The sequence below is a fragment of the Coturnix japonica genome, chromosome Z (assembly GCF_054131305.1).
Source record: "Coturnix japonica strain WE chromosome Z, WE-NBRP24, whole genome shotgun sequence".
NCBI classification, from domain to species: domain Eukaryota; kingdom Metazoa; phylum Chordata; class Aves; order Galliformes; family Phasianidae; genus Coturnix; species Coturnix japonica.
This window is the reverse complement of record NC_140702.1, coordinates 22,109,539-22,121,699: the sequence shown is the minus strand read 5'-3', so window position 1 is coordinate 22,121,699 and position 12,161 is coordinate 22,109,539. Positions and strand designations below refer to the sequence as shown.

At 37.6% G+C, this 12,161-nt stretch overlaps 1 protein-coding gene across 11 annotated transcripts in view; it reads left to right on the top strand.

Moving 5' to 3' along the window:
- The window catches only part of AUH (AU RNA binding methylglutaconyl-CoA hydratase), a 95,252-nt gene that overhangs the window by 41,563 nt on the left and 41,528 nt on the right, over positions 1-12,161 (top strand). For 4 of the 11 annotated variants that reach the window (XM_085528571.1, XM_015849381.3, XM_085528574.1 and 1 more), the window contains 2 exons: positions 4,186-4,278; positions 4,752-4,808. In XM_085528571.1, coding sequence (XP_085384697.1) covers positions 4,186-4,278; positions 4,752-4,808 — 150 coding nt within the window. Of the gene's footprint in view, positions 1-4,098; positions 4,279-4,751; positions 4,809-7,216; positions 7,266-9,581; positions 10,664-11,404; positions 11,726-12,161 lie in introns of those variants that run through there. The other 7 variants (XR_014939285.1, XR_014939286.1, XM_085528575.1 and 4 more) reach the window with 6 other exon arrangements.

The window sequence follows — 12,161 nt, the reverse complement described above, 5'->3', positions numbered from 1 at the left end:
CAGGACAAAAGACAGTGGGTGCAATCTGAAACACAGAAGGTTTTACTGAACGTCAAGAAACACTTCTGTGCTGTACAGATGATGGAGCTTTGGCACAGGGTGCCCAGCGACGTTTGTGGGATCTCCTCCTCGGAGATCTTTGGTAGCTGCCTTGATATGGTGCTGGGTAAGGTGCTCTGGGTGTCCTTGCTTGAGCAGGGACTGGATGGGATTACCACCAGAGGTCCCTTCCAGCCCTTAACTGTTCTGTGTCACATTGCCTTATTTTGGAAGCCTCAGAAACTCAAATAGTATGGAGGTTTGGCTAATAATACAAGTCCCAGTACAGTAGTAGAAACCCCAAGGAAAGAAGCTGACTACACAAAAAGGAGTGAGGCAGTATCTCTATTTTCATTTGATAAAATGAAATAAAATATACTTTACAGTTTCATATGCAACTACACGTTACAATTATGCAATTAAAAATGTACTTAATTCCCACATAAAATTTATTCTTTACTGATTGTTGTGCTGTGAAATTTCACCTCACAGACAAGCAGTGAGAAACAGAGACATGTATCTAACCAACAAATTTACCCTTCTTCCTGTACCATAAAGTCATACAGAATGAAGGAATATCCTGAATTGGAAGGAGTCCACAAGAATACAGATTTCAACTCATGACACAGGTCTTTAATTGTCCTTCAAAAGAACTTACTATATAGAGAAAAAGGTTATATTTGATGAAGTAATCTATTGAGATTGACATAGCTAGCTCATGCATTGACTGTTAAAGCTGTCCTCCAGTATGTCTGCTGTCCTTCTCTTCCCCCTTTAGGTAAATTCGGGAAATTCCAGCTCATCCTGATAGTGTTTGAAATTGTATGTTACAGGGTAGCAGACTTGTTAGTCTGACTTCAGTATCTGGGAAGATTTAAAGAATACATGTATTATCAGGCATGGTGAATTCTTCCCTTAATAATGTATTATCCTTTTACAATAAGGAGGGTGGATGAAGTATTTCTGGATTTTAGTCAGGGCTTTGTTACTGTTCTTCATGGCATCCTTCTGGACACATTGTTAACTGTAAGGTGAGCTGGTTGATGTTACACAGGGTTATGAATTAGCTGAATGGCAGATCTCAAAAGATTGTATAGTAAATAAGGCTTCATCTGTCTGGTGACCAGTCACTAGGGGTGTCTCTGTTATTCCATTCCATTGCACTCCTGAATAAGAGTGGCTAATTTTTTTAGCTCTTATTTTCTTTGTCTCAATTTCTAGTCCTGTATCTAGATGTAATTGTTATTAAAGAGTAGCAACTCTTGATGTGGTAGAGAAAACACCGTGCTCTGTGGTATCCAGGAAATCCTAAGCTCACTGTTCAGGCATTGCTACAGGTTTCAACTTCAGAATAGCACATTCAAATCTTGTATAGCACATGCATTTTGCCTAGATAAAGTGCTTGTTGAAGTTGGCTGATGGAGCTTTGACAGCATTACAGAGAGAGGCTGTTTCTTTTGCAGTGTTGGGTGAGCAGATTGAAAGTATTGTGTAATACAGGTGGTCCCCTGAAGGTGGACCCCTGGGGGCTACCATTCCTCACAAGTCTCCATCTTGACATATAGCTGTGACGATCAAACAATTCTTTATCCATTGAATAGTGCAGCCTTCAAATCTGTATCTTTCCAATTTAGAGATAGAAATGCAGTGTGGGACAGTATCAGAGGCCATGCAGAGAAAGAGATTGTTCAGTAGCTAATGAGAAAGAATCAAACGCAATTCAGTTTCTTTTCAGAGGTTAGCTTTTTGACTGCAGTTTTGTACAGAGGTTTTAATGAATTATTTAGAGGGCTCTATAAATTACATAAGATTTTGGGCACTAGAATGCAGGTAACTTCCACTTTCCTTTGAGAAAGTCCTCTGTGGTGTGCAGTTCCTGTCTTCTAGGAGAAGTACGCAGAACTAGAGCATTAACTCTTTAACTCACAGTGCAGTACATGATGTTATATATGAATACTGATAGCCCAGAATCAAAAAAAACATGGCAGGGCTGAAGCATCTCCCCTGTGATGACAGACTGAGGGAACTGTGGCTCTTCAGCCTGGGGAAGAGAAGGCTCCGAGATCTTATAGCAGCCTTCCAATACCTGAAGGGAGCCTACAGGAAAATTCAAGGCCAGGCTGGATGGGGCTTCGAGTAACCTGGCCTAGAGGGAGGTATCCCTTTCTTTAGCGAGGTGACTGGAACTAGATTTTCTTGAAGCTCCTTTCCAAACCGAACTGTTCCATGATTATCTGATTCTGTGATTTTGACTGTCATGTGCAGCTGTCACATCACAAAATAATTACATTCAGGGAAGGGGGGCTGAATATTGGCTTCATAATGTTAGAAACATTGAAATATTGTAAGGTTTGCTCCGGGTGAGTCCTGTGAATGCTCACATGGGACCAGGAAGAACAGCACATTCAACTTTCTCAGGACCTGTTGAACCAACACAAGGTGAAGGTGGCAGTTTTCTGGATTGCATCATTGCTAGTGATGAAATGTGCGGACACCACTACAAGCTAGAGTTGAACCAGCAGTCCGTGGACTGGCAACATGTAAATTCCCCTTTGAAGAAAAAGATCAAGACACATCCTTAAGTGGTTAAAGTGATGTGCATGATCTTCTGGGCTAGACAAGGAAGGAGTGATCCTTCTGGATTTTCTGAAGTCCGGGCAAACAATCAACTCTGGCTGCTACATCGTGATGCCAGCTTAGCTGAAGGCTGAAACTAACAGAAGCAGGCCAGAGAAAAGGACAGTTCTTCTCTTCCCAGACTCCATACCAGTTTGAAAAGTGTGGACCACAGTGCTAGGCAGTCCTACCACACACACTGTATTCAGTCCCTATTGACTTCCATCTATTCAGGCTGGCAAGAGTTGGACTGTCTAGGCAAGATTTTCCTGGCAGTTAGTGTCATAGTAGATGTGAAGCAGTGGGTCACTTCTTTTGGTGCAGATTTTTGCAAACAGGGTGTGCAGGCCCTTGCTCATCATTGGCAGTTTTTGCCAGTGCATAGCTAGGGGTGGTGACTGTGCTGAAAAATAGATTTTTGTAACTGAAAATTTGCTCTATGGGTGTTGTTGTATTGTAGTTTCCATGGAAATAGGAAACATTACTTTTGGAGTAAACTCCATAGAAGTATTTCTTGTGTATGTAGTAAATCTGGCTCTGCTGCTGTCTTAAAGATAATGTATAGTGAAATGGAGCCTGCTTTTTTGTTTTTACACTTAAAATCTTCGTCTTTCTTATTGATTAAACACCGATGGTATAGTAGTAAATGAGTATTGGCTCTGATTTGGGTTTTGCTGAGTGAAAGTGTTTATACAGGATATACAGTGCGTTAGTATGTGAAGTAAACCCTTTTGAACTCATTGAGGTAGTTATTCACCCTTTTCTATACCCTTTCTCTGTACAGCTTAGTGTTATGGGGAGTGGGAGCTGCAGTTATTCCATAATGCTTCATCTCTGCTGCTCTTCCATGGTCATTCTCTGTCCCTCTTCCACATGGAACCTCCCCATGGAATTCTCCTCTTCCCTAACTGGTCCTTTTTGGGCTTCCCACAGGCTGCAGCTCTCCCAGCATTGCACCAACACAGTGCTGTACCCTTCAGACTTCAGATGGGCAGCATCTCTCCCTGCCCTCTTGCCCCACCGCAGGCTGCTCCCCATGGGCTGCAGCTCTGGGCCGGACTGCTCCTGCAGGAGTGTCCATGGGATGTGTGTCCTCCAGACCTCATCGCCTGCTACTCCATGGGCTCCGCTGTGGGTGCATGGGGAGATATGCTCCATACGGTTCCTGTGGGCTGCAGGGAGACAGCCTGCTACTCTGTGGGCCTCTCCTGGGCTGCAGGGAGCTTCTGCTGTGTGCCTGGAGCTCCTCCTGTCCTCCTACACTGGCCTGGTTGCCTGCAGGGCCACTTCTGTTTCCCACCCCTCTCTCCAAACTGCTGATGCTTAGCAGTTTTCTCTTTCTTATATCTGCTCTCCCAGAGTGCACCCAGGATTGCCCGTGGCTCAGCTCTGGCAGCAGTGTTTCCCTCTATTTTATGAACTGTTGTTTTTTTTTCCCCATAGTTTTCCTGTACTTTGAAGAAGATGTAATGGTATTTCAGAGATGCTCTTTATAAGACTGATGGTAAGTGGTACTTTGTTTTTCCCCAGCTAATCTTCCAGTACCAACTATTGCTGCAATAGATGGAGCGGCGTTGGGTGGTGGCCTGGAACTTGCTTTAGCCTGTGACATAAGAGTGGCAGGTAAATCTGAAACTGTTAATTAAGCATAGTATTATTAGTATTACAGAAGGCTTAACTAATTTTTGCCTGGACAACAGTCCTATAAAAATGACTTTGTTTTCTAACATTGCTTATAACCAATTACTTAAAGAGATTTAGCAGAAACTTGGCTGAAATAGTTGCTAATAATTACTTTCATAACACTGACCATGAGTATTTTTTACTGTGTTCTGTTTTATTATTTTTTGTTTTAATAGCATGCTTGTAATATGAAAATTATTACTGTACAGAATTTGCCTTGCTGGGATATTTTATTAAAGGCAGCTGAGTTGTATCTCTTAAAGCATTTTTCATAAGAAAGTACTTACAATGTGATTTGTTCTTCTTTATTAAGAAAATGTAACAAATTAACATTCTTGTGGGATATTATTACATATTTTACAAATTGTTTTTTAATGGACTGTAGCAACAGCTCAACCTTTTATTTTTTTTAGCATCTTCTGCTAAGATGGGCCTAGTTGAAACAAAGCTGGCAATCATTCCAGGTGCAGGTATGAAATTTTGCTATTGTTAACATAATCAACATGTGCTCTTGGTACTTGATTTCTATCTGTTTGTAAAGTTCAGCTTATTTTCATGTCTCTATTAGGGATCATTGGCCTGTTTTTAGAGTTACTACACATGTTTGTTTATAAAAGTTAATTGATGATTTAATCATTGTAAGGAAGTGGCACTTTTATTTTCAAAGTTCCATTAACTAAAGAATTACTAAGTGATTCTGTAAAAGAGATTTGATTTCTTGATCTGAAGGCTGAGTAATTTTGTTGAGGGTCAGACTAGCCAAAAAGGTAGCGTTGTCAGTGTACAAAAATGATAATTTAATTAGTGGTCCACTTTTATGTACCGTCTACTACTTTAGGTTGCATATCCTGTTTTCATGCTGCTTGTGAATCAGTTGTAAGGAATTCAAAAGCTGAAAAGATAAGGGAACAGATCCTTTGTCTAGACAAAAAATTGTTGCTGGGTGTTTGGGGTTTTTTTTTTGGTTGTTTTTTATGTTTTTAATGTTGAAGGTAAGTTTACTGGCTTTTTCAGGATTCATGATGAATTAAAGTTAATAAAGTTGCAGAATAACTAATATTTGCTTCAGTCTTTATGTTATGAAATCTTGGATTTTTAAAAAACATTATATGGTTAAATAGTTTTCACTTAAATTAACGTATCTGCCTTTCTGGGGAAAGGGTAGTACCCTGAAAACAAATCTATCTTCCTGACCCCCACCTGGTCTTGGAAATCATTTTTTGAAGTTCTGGGAAACTTTCTTTGACCTGTTTGTTTCCTAATGAGTGGTGACTATTTTGAAATAGTATCTAATTCCAATGACTAGTATTGTAGCTCACTTAGAGAGGAGAGTTAAAAATACCTTGATCAAAGCACTGATGTGAACTTTATGTAAGATACATTCTTATCCTGTTACTCATATACGATGATTGTACAGTTTCATTTCAAATGCTCTTATAGCTATTGTTGAGTTGTGATTTCAGCTGATAATTGCTCCCCGTCTCTTCTTCACCTCTGAAGTCAGAGCTACGTTTTGCTTAACAGTAACAGAATTGGTGACTGGACCTTTCTTAGACAATTAAGATGAATTATGTAGTTGATTTAAGGATAGATTTCCTTCAGGTATTACTTTAATTAAATAATGTGCCTTTGCAATTATGTCCAAGTGAAAAAAAGGACAAAAAATGCAGTTGTTTTTTGGCATTTTTTTCACTTGGTTGGCTCATTCCACCCCAAGGAATTGTGCAGGACAGTACTGTCCAGGAAACTCAGGTCAGGCTGTCCAAATAGTCTCAATATTCAATTTACTGAGTTTGTTTGAGGTTTCCATACTTTGTGTTATTTCTAGATGTTTCAAATTTGTAATGCTTTCAGCTTAAAAAGCTAAGCAACTGAGTCATGAGGAGTTCTGCTGGAGGCCTCATTCAGAATGCTTTACTGCTACCCAGAGACAGTGGTTTGAAAAATCTTTTGTTTTCTTACTCTTGTCATGCTCTGAAGATATGTCTTCACCTCTTTGCAAATACGGTGTATTTTACCAAGTCAGAATGCCTTTTAAACCTGTATGTTCAGTGATAAGCTTTTCCTTGCTCCTATCAGACCACTTTTGCTGAATGTATTTCATCTTAGCAGAACTTTTTCTGATCAGCCTGTACTTGTATCACTGTAAATAACCATTGAAAAAGTAAAGAAATTTAGGAGATCATTTAGGGAAAGAAATAAGTTAGGACCACTTTAATCTTAGACTTTGTGGGTAAATTGAACATTTTCTTATAGTGCTTATTGCCCTGAAGCAAAGGAGGCCAGGGCAGTGGAGCTGAAAAGAGAAATTTAGCCATTAAGACATATCAGTCTCTTTCTACTACCATCTAGTACATCTGAACCTAACCAACAAATTGTGTTGCTTCTTTTTCTGACAAACTACTTCTATTTTATTCTACTCCATTGCCTGTCATGAGTATGCAGTAAATGTAAAGATTTTAAATCAGGTGATAATTAGCATAATTGTTTGTGGTCATATGAAAATTTTCTGTATGTTGCTTTGTTTTTTATGTTACATACTAAAAGATGTAGTTAAAGCAAGTTATTAGAATTTAGCAGTCAAGTATTAAAATATCAGAGAGAGATTATGATATTTTGGATCTTGTGTAATGTGTTGCACTCCACCCCGTTTTAATATGTGACTGCTCCAGCACTGTCGAGTGAGCAACTGATTTTAACAGGAATTTACCAGGCCTGACAAATTTTGCTTCTGAATAATGTTCTAATGTTCTGCGTCATTGTAAAGGCTAAGGTTAAGTACCAATTAATTGAATCCTGATTAATATACAGTAATGAATCGTGGCTTCTAAGCCTGTTAACTAGTAGGCATTCATAGACTGTACCTTGTCTGTACTAGCAGCTCAAGTCTCTCAAAGGTGCAATTCATGATGGACAGCAGAGCAAAAGTAAGTGAGTATGACACCAGTACCTCCTTTTATGCTTTAGTTTTGTGTAGACAGCTGCACAGAATGTGATTTGATCTCTTTCCTTTAGAAGTTTAAATAAAGCTCTCTCTCCACCATGAAAAAATCATTATCAGCCTAAGTGCGAGCTAGGGAAGATAGAAGATCTTTATATTTTCCCTTCTATGTACTTCCCTCTATCTAGTAAGGAAGTTTAGAATCAGTGAACTTGAGGAAGTGTATAGAAAAGAGAAAATGATGTGGCAACTCAGTTCTGAGGAAGTTAAACGAGGTGAACATTAATCATTTTTGTTTTCTTTAAAAAGTCTTCCAATTAATTGCATAAGTAGTAGTAGTATGCCACCACACCAAGCATGTATATTGGACTGCATGTTTCTCTTCCTTGCTTTTCTTCTTGCCCTATGTGTTTTGGGTCTGTTGGCGAGTTGATGTCTAGTTTGACCACAGACTAGTGGTTCCAGAAAAACATAGTCTCTAGAATTGTATCAAAAGCAGAATGAAGTGCTAATACAGGAGGGAAGCACTGTGGATGTCCTAGTAGTGGAAAGTGTTTTGCAGAATCACGGAAACACATTACACCCTAGTCATGATACTCATCTCACTGGACAGCAGCGAACTGGGAGACCAAACTAATTAGGTCTCTGTATAAGGAGGTGCATGTGCCTTTTCTCAGTTACCGTTGAGCTGAGATTTTTTGCTTAATTAGTGAAAAAGCCATTTAGGTAAACTGTTTTCTTTGTAACACTGTAATTCCGTGCAGAACTCAGCACAAAAATTGTATGCTTTCTCTCTCTGTTGTTACTTCCTATACTTAAGTAAAAGGGAAGCAAAACTCTTACAGTAACTGTATGTAGTTTCTGACGTCTTTCTACATGAAAAGTGTTTCAAGGTGGGAAGTTGCTCCTTAGTTAAAATTTGGTGTTTGGAACATTGTCCTTTGTTTTAAAGCTATCTTCATCCATAACTTATTTCTCTTTTTTTACCTTTAGTCTTCTATAATGGGTATCATACTGGGTCTGCAGTACATACATTGTGCCTTTCTGAAAAATCTACTTTTATTTGTTAGCATCTTATTTTAATACCACTTAGTAACAGATCTGTTAAGAGGAGGTACAGATGTTTGTAAAAAGCATACGTAAATTTTCTTAATGTGTTAATAGAAAGAGATAAGATTGATGAAGGTGAGAGAAGAATGCACTGTGACAGTAAGAAGTGGGAAAGACAGGTACATATGCACAAAAATGGTTGTTTTTCATATAAACTTCATGTATAAATATTTTGCATTGGTATACGTTGACACTTTGGCTTCCACAAAAGAATACATGATAAAATTGAAATTTAGACACTCATGTCAGCAGATAATAAGAGCCAGCTAAACAAAAAATGTAACTATTGTGCTGCATACTTACAGCTTTTCACTTCTCTTTTCTATTTTGTTTATAAGAGCATTTTAAGTAGCAAGGCACCGTTCAAATCATCAAAGCAAATTTTGCCTATATCCTCCCCTTGTACTAGAATGAACTGTGGAATCACAGAATATGGCAAGTGGGAGGGAATCCATAAGGATCAATGAGTGTAACTCCTGGCTACATGCAGGGCCACCCAAAAATGAGAACATATGAGTGAGAGCATTGTCCAGATGCTTCCTGAACTCCAGCAGCTTGGAGCAATGGCCACTGCCCTGGGAAGCCTTACCCATGCCCACTGCCCCCTGGTGAAGAACCTTCTCTTGACATCCAACCTGACCATCCCCTTTTGCAGCTCCATACAGTTCCCCCTGGTCCATCCCCTTTATTTGCTTATCATTCAGTCCTTACCCAGCAGCTCTCAACTGTGTCATTTCCAACTGGCAGATCTCTACAATGCATCTTCTCTTTCATAGCACCACCCCTTTGCATCTCCTGCCCTGCCTGCCTCTAATTCCTCATGCTGTGTGCTTTGGTGTCAAAACATTTCAAATGTGCTTCATAGCATGTTGAGCCGTTTTTTGTCTTTAATAACTACTACATAGGAGAGCTTTAGTGGAAGCATTTGTATGTTCTCCTTCTCTCTCCACTTTACAAATAGTATTGCTTTGACTGTTTTTCTAGACTTCAAAATGTGTTTGGGGAAGTTAGTTATTATACTTAATGTATTATAAAAATGAGAGAGGAACACACAAGAAATTAGTTTTCTTTGCACTGGAAGAAAATAAGAATGAGAATGAAAACTGAATTTAGTTAATCATTATGTATTTTCTGTATCTCTTAAATTATTCATCATTCGCAATGAAAAACAATGTGAAGGTTTCTGTTACAGGATTTATTTTAATGTTGAAAAAAAACCACCCTATTTTGGATGAGAGCGGTGTCAAGGGAATTTCCAGATGCAAAGAACTTCTACAGAATGTTGCTAAGAACAGAAGTTGTACAATTCAACCAAGTGTAAAGGTTAAATAAAATGTCAGACATTTCAAGTTGAAATCTAATGCATCTTACGATATATTGCCAGTATATTCTTTAGAACTGTATACTTTCAGCAATAATAGAAGTAATTGCATATGGCAAATACTGAAAAATTGAAGTGGTAGTGGTGGGACTTCTGAACATCAATAGTAATTTTTCTGCAGGTAGGTGCTGCATAATAATGTGTTATAAGAGAGATATCTTCAAAGAAAAGTCTTCATGTTTTCTTGTAACTTTATACTTGAGTAATCTTGTACTTTTTCTGTCCCTTCTTTATTCTGATCCACAGTAGAGCAGTTCTTGCCGTCTTTACTTTTTTCATGACCTGACTATAGTTCTCACGAATACAGTTTTCTTTTATTACATGAGGACATCCCTTGGATTCTTTTACCTTTTTAAATTTCAACTGCAGCTCGGAGGACAGATTACAGAAAAAAATATCTGAAAGAATTAGCTTTGAGTTTCGTTCTGCTTGTTTTCAGATAGTTCATAAACACTGATGTGGTTTGTCTTACTTTGCCTGTTTCCCTATTCCAGTCTTACATCATATATTTAATGCTATAAGTTTTCTAAATTAAATAATGGTAACAAACAGTTTAAGATAAGTTTCTGCCTGAATATACATCTTTAGCATTTTGTCAGCATTGTTCTTAAAATTATAGTTATTGAGAAACGACAAGATTAACTTTTTTCTTTTCTCCTTTTATAATTAAGACATTTGTTTTCACTGAGGTCTGTCAGTGCTTGCTTCACATATGCAATCCAATTATGATTTGATATGGCAAAAAAGTTAAATTAGTTACTCTGAGAACATTTATCTACATTTTCTTCAATCATCTGAAGTCTGGATATCTTTATTTGCATTTTAATATTTTGTAATGTTTATTCTGTGCATTGTGCTAAATAAAGAGCCTCTCATAAAAAAATCTTAATAGCATATGTTTGTATATCCACTTTTTTCTCAAAGCAATTAAATGCAATAAATGGGATGTTACTGGAGAGAAGTAGATCAGTCCTACTTCTGTAAGTTAGGGAGAATTGTGGTTCTTATATTTTCTTCTTCTTAAATAAAAGTAATCTGATTTTCATCAAATGACTGATTTTCTTCCCCATTTTATGATCCCTTTTAATGCCGATGTTAAGACTAAGTTTTGAAATGTCATGTAATACTAGCACTGCAAAACCTTTAACATAAAATTAATGTCTTTCAAATTTTATTTACGATTTGACTACATAAACAGAGTAATTTGTAAGTTGTGGTAATCTTCTGCAGATGATGGTAGAAGAACTCCAAATCATCAAAGTTGGTCCCCATTTTAACATGAGGGAGAACATTTTTGCTGTGATAAAGAGATTACTATATGCTTTTCTTTTTGTGTGCTAGCCATAGAAGTCTTTCCAAAATTGTAATAGAAACAACCAATTCTTCCTGCAGAAAAAGAAAAGTGACGGCAACTCTATAGTATATGTTTTAAATAACAAGTTTGGTTTCAGAGACAGACCACTTCTGACTTCAGTTGTTTCTGCTAAGAAATATTGTAGAACATTCCTGACCTTAATTTGGAGATATTTTATTTACAAACCAGAACTGTCAGAAATTTGAGAAGTTTCACTAGCATGAGGAGCAACACTGCATCCCCCACATACTTCATCTAAAGTTAGTCCTGTATGCTGCAGGGGAAGGAGGAAATAAAACAAGAATAGAAAGAGGCCCCAGAAGCAAAGTTGAACATTAGAGGAAGTGCAAGAGGAGAGAATTTTCTTGGCTTTGGCAAGAAAAGCATAGAACTTTACTGTGTGCAGCATAGAAGGCCTGGTGCTACCATGATTTATATATGGAGGAATCAAATAATAGCAGCAAAATATGATGTATTCTTTTTTAAACTTTTTAACTTGTTCATGTTCTGTAAGTATAAAAACATTGATTTTATATGAAGATTGAATTTTGGAGTACTGTTTTATTGAAATCTAGATTAAAATTTCATTTGTACAACCTGAGTGATGCTATCAATTGTTATTCGCATAGTTATATTAGATCATGTCCTCTCATCTGCTTGAAAATTGCATTGTGAGATTGGTGTATTGTTCATTTTGAATGGCAGCAAGAAATCTGAATAGATGTAACAGAGGATTTAGTTTCTTCAGTCCTCCCTAAATGGTTTAGAATTAAGCCCCACTCAAGTTCTCTTTCAGTTAGCATGGGTTGTACTATCTTTTTTATATCTTTTTCTGACTGTTTCTGTGACACTGAAAGCATCTGTGAAGTTTTGAAAAGAAAGCAAACTTGAACTCTACATTTGCAGTTTGACTTTATGCCCTTGTATAGAATAGTGATGCTGAATGGAAACCACGTGAGGAATACAGTAACAGTATCAGTGGAATTTACAGTGGGTGCAAAATAAAATACGTTCATATGAGGTACTCTACTGAAAAC